This window comes from Prosopis cineraria, unplaced genomic scaffold, assembly GCF_029017545.1.
Source record: "Prosopis cineraria cultivar Desert tree isolate PC_DT_omini unplaced genomic scaffold, ASM2901754v1 PC8, whole genome shotgun sequence".
In the NCBI taxonomy this organism is placed as follows: Eukaryota; Viridiplantae; Streptophyta; class Magnoliopsida; order Fabales; family Fabaceae; genus Prosopis; species Prosopis cineraria.
Window position 1 is genome coordinate 8,688,735 of NW_026555339.1, and position 12,411 is coordinate 8,701,145.

Below are 12,411 nucleotides of genomic sequence, written 5' to 3' on the forward strand. Positions count from 1 at the left end.
AAAAAATGTTAACTCATTTATTTTATTATTTGTAAGTTTACTTATTCGCATTATTCAAAAGTAACGGACAAGCAAAAGGAGACTTCGACTGAGTGTGATTTTGGGGAAAGACTTGAGCAAGATCAATGAAGTTTTTTTTAAAAAAAAAAGTGTTGGAAGGCCATATTTTAATTTACATGAATTTATATGTAAGCTTTATATTTTGTTAGGAATATTGAAAACCAATCACTTGAAATTATTAATTAGAATAATTAACTTTTTTCAGGAATTTGAGGATTTGAATCCTCTCAATATTTTCTAATGCATCTCCCGCCACAATATCATCCATCAATTTAAGTATGTATTTTAGGCCAAAAAAATTTAAGTATGTATTTCATTTAATTAATGGCCATGCGTTAATTATTATGAATTAAATATTTTTTAAATAAGATCATAATTTTTTTATAATAGAAAATAAGTTAATAATATATCCATAACAGGAATGTGAATTTGATGTGACTATAGATTTTGGGTAAATGAGTAAGCTACCCCCAAAATTTTAGGTCCAATAGCACTATAGACTCTAAACTTGTTTATTGTATAAATTGTTCACTCTATTTTAAAAACAATGCAATCTTACTTTACTATTAATAAAAGTTAACTTTAACTATTAGTTAACAAGAAAATAATAAATATACATTTTAAAACACCTTATCATAATTTAACTAATTAATTTTATTTTATATTTTTTTGGTCATTACATTTAGTATTATTTAAATAAATATATACAGCATTATGGCATTTTAGTTTTAAGCGTGCAATATTAAATATTTATTTATTTTAACAGAAGAACATTTTAGTAATTTTGCCTCTTAAGTTAAGGCTAAAACAGAAAATCTCACTCTCGAATTTAGTATATATTACTCGTGTAGTTTGCATAAAGTCCACTAGATCACAATTTTCTTTTGACATATTTACTCTAAAAATAATAAATATACATTTTAAACACCTTATCATAATTTAGTTAATTAATTTTATTTTCTATTTTTTTGTCATTACATTTAATATTATTTAAATAAATATATACGGCATTATGGCATTTTAGTTTTAAGCGTGCAATATTAAACAACACTTAATATCCTGATCTTGCAAATTTTAGTATAAAATCTGGTTACATCTTTGACTTTAATATGAATTACACTTCAATCAGGTGCAAAAATTTATTTTTCTAAGCATAACTTATTTACAATTTGGCCCCATGTCAATACTAAATTTAATTCAATATTCAACATGTGAAAACAAGTTTGGTACTGCACAAAAAGAGTTGTGCAAGTTTAATAAGAATATGGAGGTCATGATGAATGCGTTACATCTAAAAAATAGATGCATAATATAAATAAAGGAATTACGTTTAAAATTAAAAAATGTAGAAGTAAAAGTATTAGTTTTAACACAAAAAATACCTAAAGATAAAATAGTCAATGGTTGCAGCGTAGATATAAGAAATTTTAGAAATTTACTTACACGAAAGATGACAAAGCATGCAAATCCCACAATCAACAAATTATTCACAGGAATTAATCACTAGATTTAATCAAAATTAAGTATAATCTTCCCATGCACTGCACGAGGAAGTAAATGCTAGTTCCATATAAACCAGGGCATGCTAGAGATAGCGTCGTTTCAACCCAAGCATGGACCAGGACCACACCATCGCACCGTTCCACATATACAAGCAAAGGAGTGGATCGAAAAACATAAAATAAAAAGAATAAATAAATAAAGTCGAAAGGCTTGGTAATATATTAGGTACAATGACTTGGTTGGAATTAATTTATTCCACAAGCAAAGACTTGTCAATGATAATGACATGGATGGCATTTATTTGACAGCCGAAGACTCGGGGCAGAAAGACAAACTTGAAAGACGTATAACAACGAGAATAGATTGATTATTTATTTCCGTAGTTAAAAAAATATAAAAGGCAAGCAATTGAAACATTTCTTGTATTGAGCGGAATTTTTTATATTTTGAAAAATTATAAAAAAATATCTCTTAAACTTTGCAATGATAGTTCTACTACATAAGGGAAAATATCAAAGGGGGAAAAGATATAATTTGCAAGGATAAAATGTTTGGTTATTATGGAAAGGAGACTTCAATTGAGTGTAATTTGGTGACGCACTTTTCAAGCGTGATTGAGCGGAAGCAATCAATGGACCAGGATAAATCTAATTTTATATCATTGAATATATATTAAATTCTAAGAAAGGTAAAAAAAAGTTTATGTGCATAAATTTGATTTTTTTTATATGCATAAATTTGATATTTTTAATAAATATATAATTACCTTCTTTTTTGTGTGTTTTCCCCGAATGTATTAATAGGTTAGCAGAATAAAATCAATTTCTTAATGAATACGTCTTATTAATTTCCCTTTACATGTATTGGAAGGCATGTGATTGGAAAGAGAGCGGCAGGCAAAAATGGAGTTGAAAAAAGTGTTGGGAGGCCAAATTTAAATTTAATTTCGGATAATTAAATAGCAAACTTTATATTTGTTTGGGAGTTAATTAATGTAATCATTGGGACAGAGAGAGTATAATTTAATTAAATTATAAAATCCTAATTATATATAATCCTAAAAAGAGTAATATTAAAATAAAAGAACATTACTCCCTAAGTAATTAAATATAACATGGTTCAACAAAACAGAGTTACTGAAGCATAAATATGATAGTTTTTTTTTTTTTTAATTTTTGGCTCAAAACGATGTCATTGCAAGCTGAAAAAAAGTTTAAAATCCAACATAGTCAAACCTTCTAAAACCCTTTAACTGAACTGGCCAAGAGATAGATTCATCGATTCACCGGTTTGACCAATCCATCGAGTTGAATTTTAATAGCAAGGTTATAATTAATTTTCTAGGCATTTGAAACTTTCCTTGGATTCTTATTTTTCTATTTTATTTTTTTCAGTCAGAACAGAGTGCATGCATCTTTTTTATTTGCAGCAAAGTTCATTCAAGATCATGTCTCCACCATTGAAAATAGGGGGAGGAAAAAAATGGAAAGTACTAACCAGATATAACAACCCTCAGTTACATAAAGCCCCTTTGAACGCTGCTTCCCTTGTTATCAAACATGCTTCATCAACATGCTTAGTTTCTCATCACAAATCTCATTTCTTCTGCTAATGCTGCTATGTGCAGTGACATTCCGAAGAATCATCAGTACTTGCGATGAGAGGGATCGAAGTTCACTATTAATCTTCAAACAAGGCGTTGTAGATCCTTCCAACCGCCTCTCCTCTTGGTCTTCTACTCACCAAGATTGCTGTGAATGGGAGGAAGTTTTTTGCGATGCCACTGACACAATCATAGGTCTTGTTCCGAAAAACTGGAATCAAAATGGTTCAGAATCCTTGAAAGGTGAAATCAACTTATCTTCTTTACTTGCACTTGAATTTCTGGAAGACTTGGAATTGAGCTTCAATGACTTTGAACGTATAACCACACGATCCATCAATACTTCTGCTGTTGATGCCCATACTCATTTACCTGCAAATTTTTCTAAGCTTTCTTTCCTGGACTTATCATACAACGTTCATCTTCATATTGATGACCTTCATTGGCTTTCTCTGTTCCCTTCCCTGACAAATCTCCATCTCAGTGGCATTCATCTTCTTAAGGTCACGAATTGGGTTCAATTATTGGCTTCAAAACATCTAGAGGGATTGTGGCTGCAAGATTGCAATTTGACCAGCTTGATTCTATCTGTCGAGAATGCCAATTTTAGTTCAATTTTAGATCTCTCTCTTGGTCGAAATGATTTTAGAAATGGATTGCCAAATTGGTTGTTTAATCTTAGTAATAACCTCCTCTATCTTGATCTTGGATATTGCAATTTAAGAGGTCCAATTCCAGATTTTTCAGGCTATCGAAAAATAGAGATGTTAGATCTGTCTAACAACAAACTCAAAGGACCGATCCCAGATTGGTTAGGCCAACTTCATCACTTAGATAGGCTTAATCTATCGAATAACTTACTTTACGGTTCCATCCCTTATAGTCTGATGGGAAATAACTCATCAAATTTATCAGAGTTAGATATTAGCTTCAATAACTTGAGTGGCACACTTCCGAAAAGCCTTGAGAGAACCCCTGTGCTTTTGGATTTGTCTCACAACTCAATCAGTGGAGATATTTCAAACTTCTTGTTCAATGGTAATTTTATATTTATGCCATTTAATAAATTCAAAGGACAGCTTCCTAGTATAACAGATAACGTCCTGGCTTTGGATTTAGCTTATAACTCCTTCACTGGCTCTTTGTCTTCTCTGTTATGTAACACTGTTACTGACAAAAATGGTTTGAAGTTTTTGGACATATCAAATAATTTTCTAACTGAAGCTCTTCCTGATTGTTGGAGCTATTGGCAAGAGTTGTATTATATTTACTTGGGGAATAATCAGCTATATGGTAAAGTTCCGCCAGCAATGGGTACATCATTGCTTCAGCTAAGGTCACTTGATTTACATGAAAATGGCTTCTCTGGAGAGATACCATGGACTTTCAAATATTGCACATCCTTGGTGCTGATCAATCTCGAAGGAAACAACTTTTCTGGAAGCGTACCAGAATGGATGCAGCAAAATGTATCAGTTCTGAAATTGAGATCCAATCAGTTTACGGGCAGCATTCCCCCAGAGCTTTGTAGTCTCTCTAATCTGATTGTATTGGATCTTGCAAATAACAACCTCTCAGGATCAATCCCTCGTTGTCTGGGAAAATTAATCAGCTTGGTTTCAGGACATATGAATAATGGTTTAATCTTCAAAGCTGATGATGAAACTGAAATGCTTGGCTTTGAAAGAACATATAAATTCAAAATTGATTTGCATACAAAAGGACAAGATTTGGAGTATGAGAAAATTCTGAAGCTCGTGCAAAGTATTGATCTATCAGTAAACAAAATATCTGGAGAAATTCCTACGCAATTTTTCAAGCTTCACAAGTTACAATCCTTAAACTTGTCTTATAATTATCTGGTAGGAGAGATACCAGAGCAGGTAGGAGAGATGAAAGATATAGAATCTCTTGATTTCTCCCATAACAATCTTCATGGGAACATTCCTCAAAGCATGTCTGGTCTATCTTTTCTAAGTGTTTTGAATCTGTCATATAACCATTTCAGGGGACAAATTCCCCTAGGGACTCAACTTCAGAGTTTTGATGCATGGAGTTATACTGGGAATCCTGAACTTTGCGGAACTCCTCTTCAAAATAATTGCACAGTACCAGAAAAACCAGACAACACAAAGCAGGTTGAAGGAAATGATGATGATCCTTTTATGAGGTCATTGTATCTTGGGATGGGAGTTGGATTCGCGGTGGGATTCTGGGTCATTTGTGGTTCTCTATTCCTGAACAGAGCATGGAGGCACACTTATTTTCGATTCCTTTATGGTGTGGTAGATCAAATCTATATCTTTGTGGCCATAAAGCTTCTAAGATTTCGCTAAATAGAAATAATTAGAGATAGCACTAGGTCAGTTAAGAATTTTTTCGCTTTATTTAAATTTAAAGTTTTCTTTTGTAATAATTTTCATTTCTTAGCCTATTCATCAATGCCATAATGATTTCCTTTTCTTTTTTATGCCCAATATATCAGATGCATAATACAACAGAATTCTCTGGTTACGCAATGAAACGACTCCCATGAATCTTTAGCAAACCAATAGGAAGCACAATTAGTTTCAGCTGTTTTGAACTAATTAAAATTTTTTGATTTTCTATTTTAAAAATTTTAGGCTTACCAAATCTCAAGTGTCCAAATTAAATTTATAGTAGTCCTTTTACATATTTAATAGAAATTGTTGTTTCATTAAACTCCAGCTTTGAAATTTATAGTCCAAATTTTACACGTCTATAGTCCTTGTCATTCAAGAAGGAGAAAAAACACTCACTCTTATATAAGATTATTTTTATCTTGCTAAAGTTTTCAAATAAAAAAATTGAAACTATCTATGATTTGTTTTTAATGTATTGATTCATGTAATAGTAATCTGATATTATTCATATTTGTTTTTTGCAGTAATAATACGCCCCCAATGCTTCGCTAGTTATGCTCTTCGATGAGTGGAAGTTAAGGTCAAGCTCTAGCGTCGCTGCTTCAAGTGTTCAGATGCTATTGGGCTATTAAAGCGTGATGTTGTTGATGACCAAATAAAAAAGTGTGATGATGTTTTATAGGTTGTGTTTGTCACCGTGATTACTATATTGTTTGTGTTGTTTAGATTACTTGATTTGGTGTGTCTAATTATTATGAAGAGGTGTTGTCATATTTTAATTATCTCTGCAGTGTTGTTTGTGAAACATGAAATTTGAAATATTTTACGTTAAAGTGTGGTGTTCTCATCATAATGTTCTTGCTTTGTAGAATATTGTATGTGAGTCCTTAGGATAAACTAAAATATTTTTATAATTAATTTTTAATACGCAAAAGAATCGAGATTGTCTCTTGTAAACAAACTCTCATTTTATGAGAGGCAATTTGAAAATTGTTTTAATAAATGTTTCTTAAATTTTATAATTTTGCTTATAAAAAAATGAAGCATATTGCCGTATAATTATAAAAAAAAAAAACAGAGAGGATAGATGATTGGATTGAATTCAAAGGCCTCACTTTGAACAAATACATGATCATTAAGTAATTGGAGTAAAATGTTGAGTAATTAACTTTTTCCTGTCAAGTTAGACTGGTTCTAAATTGCGAGTAAAAAAAAAAAGTTCTGAATTAAAACTTGTTTATACATGATGCAGAAGTGGAGATTTTAAATGGGGACAAAAATATTTGGTAACGTGAAGAGGATGAAGAAAATTAATCGGTGCACCTTAAAATTGACCATCTTGCCCCAGGTGGCCCAGACAAATTCCATATAAACCAAGGCATTCTAGAGATAGACGTGGAGTCGTTTCAGCTCAGTCATGGACCTGCTGGACCACGCAATTGCACCGCTTCATACGAGCAAAGAATTTGGAAAAAAAGACAAAAGAAAACAAAAAAGGTCGATAGTTACGTCCAATGACTTGATTGGTATTTATTCCACAAGCAACGACTTGTCAATGATCATGAATTAGTTGGCATTTATTTCACAGCCAAAGACTTGGGGCACGAAAAGAGGGATCGCTGCAAAAGTTTTGAAATTTAAGATGAAATTAAGAGAGTCAAAGTATTGTCTCATACCTCAGAAGAATCAATGGGTGTTTATCAACAGACGTTAAATAATTACAAATTTAATTATTTAATATTTAAAATATACTAAATATGAATTTAGGTTCAATTTTAAAACTTTAAGATTCAAATTGTCATTTAATTTTTTTAAAAAATATTAAATTTATGCCCCTAGACTTTTCTTTTTCTTTTCTACTTTTCCTTAAAGTTTATATATATCCAGTGATGTAAAATTAGATTTATGCTGGTCCATTGATTGCTTCCTCTTCATTCACGCTTGGAAAGTCAATCTCCCCAAATCACGCTCAATTATATTGAAGATTTGAAGTCTCCTTTCTACACTAACAAAACATTTTACCCTTGCAAATTATATGTTTTCCCCCTCAATAGAGTGTGGTTTGGGAAGATGACTTTTCAACCGTGAATGAAGTGGAAGGAATTAATGAACCAGCATAAATCTAATTTTATATCACTGAATACATATTAAATTTAAGGAAAAGTGAAAAATAAAAAATTTTATGTGCATAAGTTTGATATCTTTTTAATAAATACATAATTACGTTATTCTCTTTTGTGAATTTGCCCGAATGTATGAATATGTTAATAGAATAAAATCAATTTCGTAATGAATACGTCTTATTAATTCTGTCTCAGCTACATATGCTTTATAAGAATTGATAATATTTGATTTTGCTTTCATTTTATATTTAATTAAAAAAATTATGAGAATTAATGACAAATTTTGTGAAGTCTTGCAAATTTGAACTAAAATCTCAAAATATATTGAATATCATGTGCTAGGTTAAGATGTTATAGAAAAAATTTAATTTTTTTTGTGATAACCAAACTATTAAAATTTATAATATAAATAATTTTTACTCTTATATTATTCGATCTCATAGACTTAAATATTCTGTAATAATTGAGTATCATTATTGTGTTAATATATTTACAATTGTCGTCAATTAAAAATTAAAATAATTAAATAATAAATTTAATAAGTAATACAGCTTTTTTTTATTGAGCACAACTTTAAATTTTAAGAATGCATTTAAATCATTCAATGTTAAAAAAAAGATGATTTTTTCACAAATTTAATGATAGTTTATATTGAGAAAAAAATTGCTAAAAAATTTATCACAGACATAATAATTGATGATTTTTATATCATGAAAAATCAAAGAGAAAATCTTAAAAACTGAAAATACATACTTATTTTTTTTATATTTTATAAAGTTGAATATAAATATATACATTTAAATATTTATATTATGTTAGTAATATATATATATACTCCCCCTGGTCCTATTTATAAGTCACTTTCAACATTTTCACCGAAACTAAAAAAAAACCTTAAACCTCATTAACTCTCTTAAAATTTAACAATTTTTTAACTTTACCCCTATTAAATACCTATTCTAAAAATAAAATGCTCTAGCATTTAATGACCTCTCTAACATTGAATAGAGGCAAAAGACTAAAGATAGACATAATAATCATTGAGGTGCTCTATAAATAGGATCAAAATGAGTCTTCTCTCTTGCTTTATAAATAGCACCAGAGGAGTATATATTCAACTTTCTCTCAATTGTAATATGTGTTTTGTCATTTTGGCCTCGCTTGATTAAAATTTCTAGCTCTGCCCTGCAGGTAAAAATAGAATTGAAAAAAGTGTTTGGGGACCAAATTTAAATTTAATTTCTGAGAATTAAATAGAAAACTTTAAATTTGTTTTGGAGTTAATATGTGTGCTTTCATAATCATTTGATTTTGATTTAAATTAATTAGGTACATATTAGTGAAATAATTCGCCCAAAAATCAAAATTTTGGAATATATTGAGAACCCAATACTAGTTTAAGGCAAATATTCTCCCCATTGTCCCCATTCGGTGCACAAATATTTTCCTGATTTGCAAGGGTAATACTAACAGTCTTTCATTTTTGTAAAATTTAAGAAAATCCGAACATGAAGTTCAGTCGCAGATATAAACCTTGGGAGAGAAATAACAAACTCTTAATCACTTGGAAAATCCCCTTTTGAAAGTACTTGCTTCGTAATCAACATGCTTAGTTTCTCATCACAAATCTCAGTTCTTGTGTCGTTGATGCTGCTAAGTGCAGTGACATTCCACAGAAGCTTCTGCTGCCATGACAGGGATCGAACTTTGCTCTTAATCTTCAAACAAGGCATTGTGGATGATACCAACTTTCTCTCCTCCTAGTCTGCGTCGCAAGATTGTTGTGAATGGCTTGGAGTTGGTTGTGATTTCAACACCAGCAGGGTCCAACAGCTTGATCTGGCCACAATACATTTGAGAGGTGAAATCAACTTATCTTCTTTACTTGCACTTGAATTTCTAGAATATATGGACTTGAGCTACAATGACTTCGAACGCATAAGCACACCATCTATCAATACTTCTCTCGTTGCTCATAATCATTTACCTGCAAATTTTTCTATGCTTTATAACCTGGACTTATCATACAATTTGCATCTTCGCATTGATGATCTTCATTGGCTCTCTAGACTTCCATCCCTAGCATATTTCGGGCTTCGTGGCACTCATCACCTTCCTAGCGAAACAAATTGGGTTCGATCATTGACTTTGCTACCTCTGGAGGAATTACATTTGTATGATTATAATTTGAACACCTCTATTCTATCTCTTGAATATGCTAATTTTAGCTCACTTAAAAGTCTTGATCTCGGTCTAAATGATTTTAGAGATGGACTACCCAATTGGTTGTTCAATCTTAGCAAAGACAACTTCAATGACCTATATCTCAGCCAATGCAATTTGGGAGGTCAGATTCCAGATTTTTCAGGCTATCAAAATCTGCAGGGCTTATATCTATCTGACAACAAACTCAAAGGATCAATACCTGATTGGCTTGGCCAGGTTGATAGATTATATGACCTTGATCTATCTGATAACTTGTTGCACGGTTGCATTCCTTCTAATCTTGTAAATGCATCAAATTTAGAAGTTTTAAATATTAGCTTCAATGACTTGAGTGGTACACTTCCCAAAAACATTGTCCAAAGGCACTTTGTTCTTTTGGATTTGTCTCACAATTCAATCAGTGGAGATATATCTAACAGGTGGCTAAAAGTGATGAAATATTGATGTCATTTAATAAATTAGAAGGACGGCTTCCTCGAGTATCGGATGAGGTTGAAGTTTTAGATTTAGCTGGCAACTCTTTTTCTGGATCTTTATCTTCTTTATTATGTCACGCGGAGACTAACCAGTATGATTTGAAATTTTTAGACCTATCAAATAATTATCTCACTGAAGAACTTCTAGATTGTTGGAAAAATTGGACATCTTTGTTCTATTTATACTTGGGGAATAATCGAATGGTTGGTCAAGTTCCTCCAAGGATGGGTTCATCTTTATATCATCTAAGAGCGCTAGATCTACATAACAATGGTTTTTCTAGGCATGTACCTTGGACTTTTTATAATTGCACGTCTTTGGTGCTGATCAATTTGGAAGGAAATCATTTTTCTGGAAGTATATCAACATGGATGCCAAAAAATGTGTCAATTGTGAAACTGAGATCCAACCAATTCACAGGCAACGTTCTACTACGGCTGTTTAGTCTCCTGAATTTGATCATATTGGACCTTGCAAATAACAAACTCTCAGGATCAATCCCGCATTGTCTTCCCAATATAACCAGTTTGGTTTCAAAATCTCTAACAATTGATTCAATATTCGAAGAAGATGAAATATATATGAAGACTACAAATAACTTTACCTTCCCAGAGATTTCACATGAATTCAAAATTAATTTGCTCACAAAGGGTCAACAATTAGAGTATGAGAAAATTTTGAAGCTTGTGCGAAGTATTGACCTATCAGTTAACAAACTTTTAGGAGAAATTCCAGTACAATTGTTCAAGCTCACCAAGTTACAATCCTTAAACTTGTCTTATGATTATTTGATAGGAGAGATATTCCAGAGCAGATAGAAAAGATGAAAGATATAGAATCTCTTGATTTCTCCCATAACAATCTTCATGGGAACATTCCTCAAAGCATGGCTGGTCTATCTTTTCTAAGTGTTTTGAATATGTCATACAACCATTTCAGTGGACAAACTCTACTAGGGACTCAGCTTCAGAGTTTTGATGCATGGAGTTACACTGGGAATACCGAACTTTGTGGAGCTCCTCTTCCAAATAACTGCACCTTACTAGAAAAACTAGACAATACAAAGCAAGTTGGAGGGAATGACAATAATGGGTTTTTGAGTTCATTGTATCTTGGGATGGGAGTTGGATTTGCAATGGGATTCTGGGTCGTTTGTGGTTCTTTGTTCCTAAATAGAGAATGGAGGCACACTTATCTTCAATTCTTTTATGATGTGGTATATGGAATCTATGTTGCTATGGCCATAAAGCTTTGAAGATTCTGCTAAATGGAAATAAGAGACAGCACCAGGTTGGTTAAGAAGTTTTTTCGCATAATTTAAATTCAAAGTTTTCTTTTATAATAATTTTTGTTTCTTAGCATATTCATCAGAGCTGTAATGATTTCCTTTTCTTTTTGTTGCCTAATAAATCATATGCATAATACAAGTGAAGTCTCTGTTTACGTAATGAAATGACTATCTTCTATAAATCTTTAACAAACCTATAGGATACGCAGTTTGTTTCAACTGTTTTGAACTATTTAAAATTTTCATTTTCTATTTTAAAAATTCTAGGCTTACCAAATCTTAAGTGTCCAAATTCAATTTATAGTCCTTTTACATATTTAATAGAAATTGTTGTTCCATAAACTGCAGCATTGAAATTTATTGGTCAAATTTTATACTTTTATAGTCAGTTGTCATTCCAGAGGAGAAAAAAAAAAAACTCATTCTTGTATAAGATTATTTTTACTTTGCTAAATTTTTCCAATAAAAAAATTAAAATTATATATACTTTGGTTTTTATGAACTGATTCATGCAATAGTAAACTAATATTATTCATATTTGTTTTCCGTAGCAACACGCCCCCAAAGCTTCGCTAGTTATGCTCTTTGATCAGTGGAAGTTAAGATCAAGCTCTAGCGTCGCTGCTTCAAGTGTTCGGATGCTATATTGGACTATTAAAGTGTGATGTTGTTGATGACCAAATAAAAAAGTGTGATGATGTTTTGTAAGTTGTGCTTGTCATCGTGATTACTACATTGTCTATATTA

The 12,411-nt window shown here is 31.3% G+C and overlaps 3 protein-coding genes across 4 annotated transcripts; all 3 read left to right on the forward strand.

Annotated features, from left to right (window-relative positions):
- The first annotated feature begins 3,174 nt into the window (after positions 1–3,174).
- On the forward strand, positions 3,175–4,354 carry LOC129317246 (receptor-like protein 12). The gene is made up of 2 exons (XM_054961613.1): positions 3,175–4,143; positions 4,286–4,354. The coding sequence occupies exons 1-2, from the start codon at positions 3,175–3,177 to the stop codon at positions 4,352–4,354; spliced, it is 1,038 nt and encodes a 345-aa protein (XP_054817588.1).
- Positions 4,355–4,455: 101 nt separating this feature from the next.
- On the forward strand, positions 4,456–6,352 carry LOC129317194 (receptor-like protein EIX2). 2 transcript variants are annotated; one of them, XM_054961559.1, is made up of 2 exons: positions 4,456–5,528; positions 6,075–6,352. In XM_054961559.1, the coding sequence occupies exon 1, from the start codon at positions 4,477–4,479 to the stop codon at positions 5,500–5,502; it is 1,026 nt and encodes a 341-aa protein (XP_054817534.1). In that variant the 5' UTR covers positions 4,456–4,476; the 3' UTR covers positions 5,503–5,528; positions 6,075–6,352. The 2 variants fall into 2 exon arrangements, with proteins under 2 accessions (XP_054817534.1, XP_054817535.1); XM_054961560.1 differs by having other exon boundaries at positions 4,456–5,446.
- Positions 6,353–9,581: 3,229 nt separating this feature from the next.
- Positions 9,582–11,631, forward strand: LOC129317247 (LRR receptor-like serine/threonine-protein kinase GSO1). The gene is made up of 2 exons (XM_054961614.1): positions 9,582–10,318; positions 11,172–11,631. The coding sequence occupies exons 1-2, from the start codon at positions 9,582–9,584 to the stop codon at positions 11,629–11,631; spliced, it is 1,197 nt and encodes a 398-aa protein (XP_054817589.1).
- Positions 11,632–12,411: the final 780 nt, after the last annotated feature.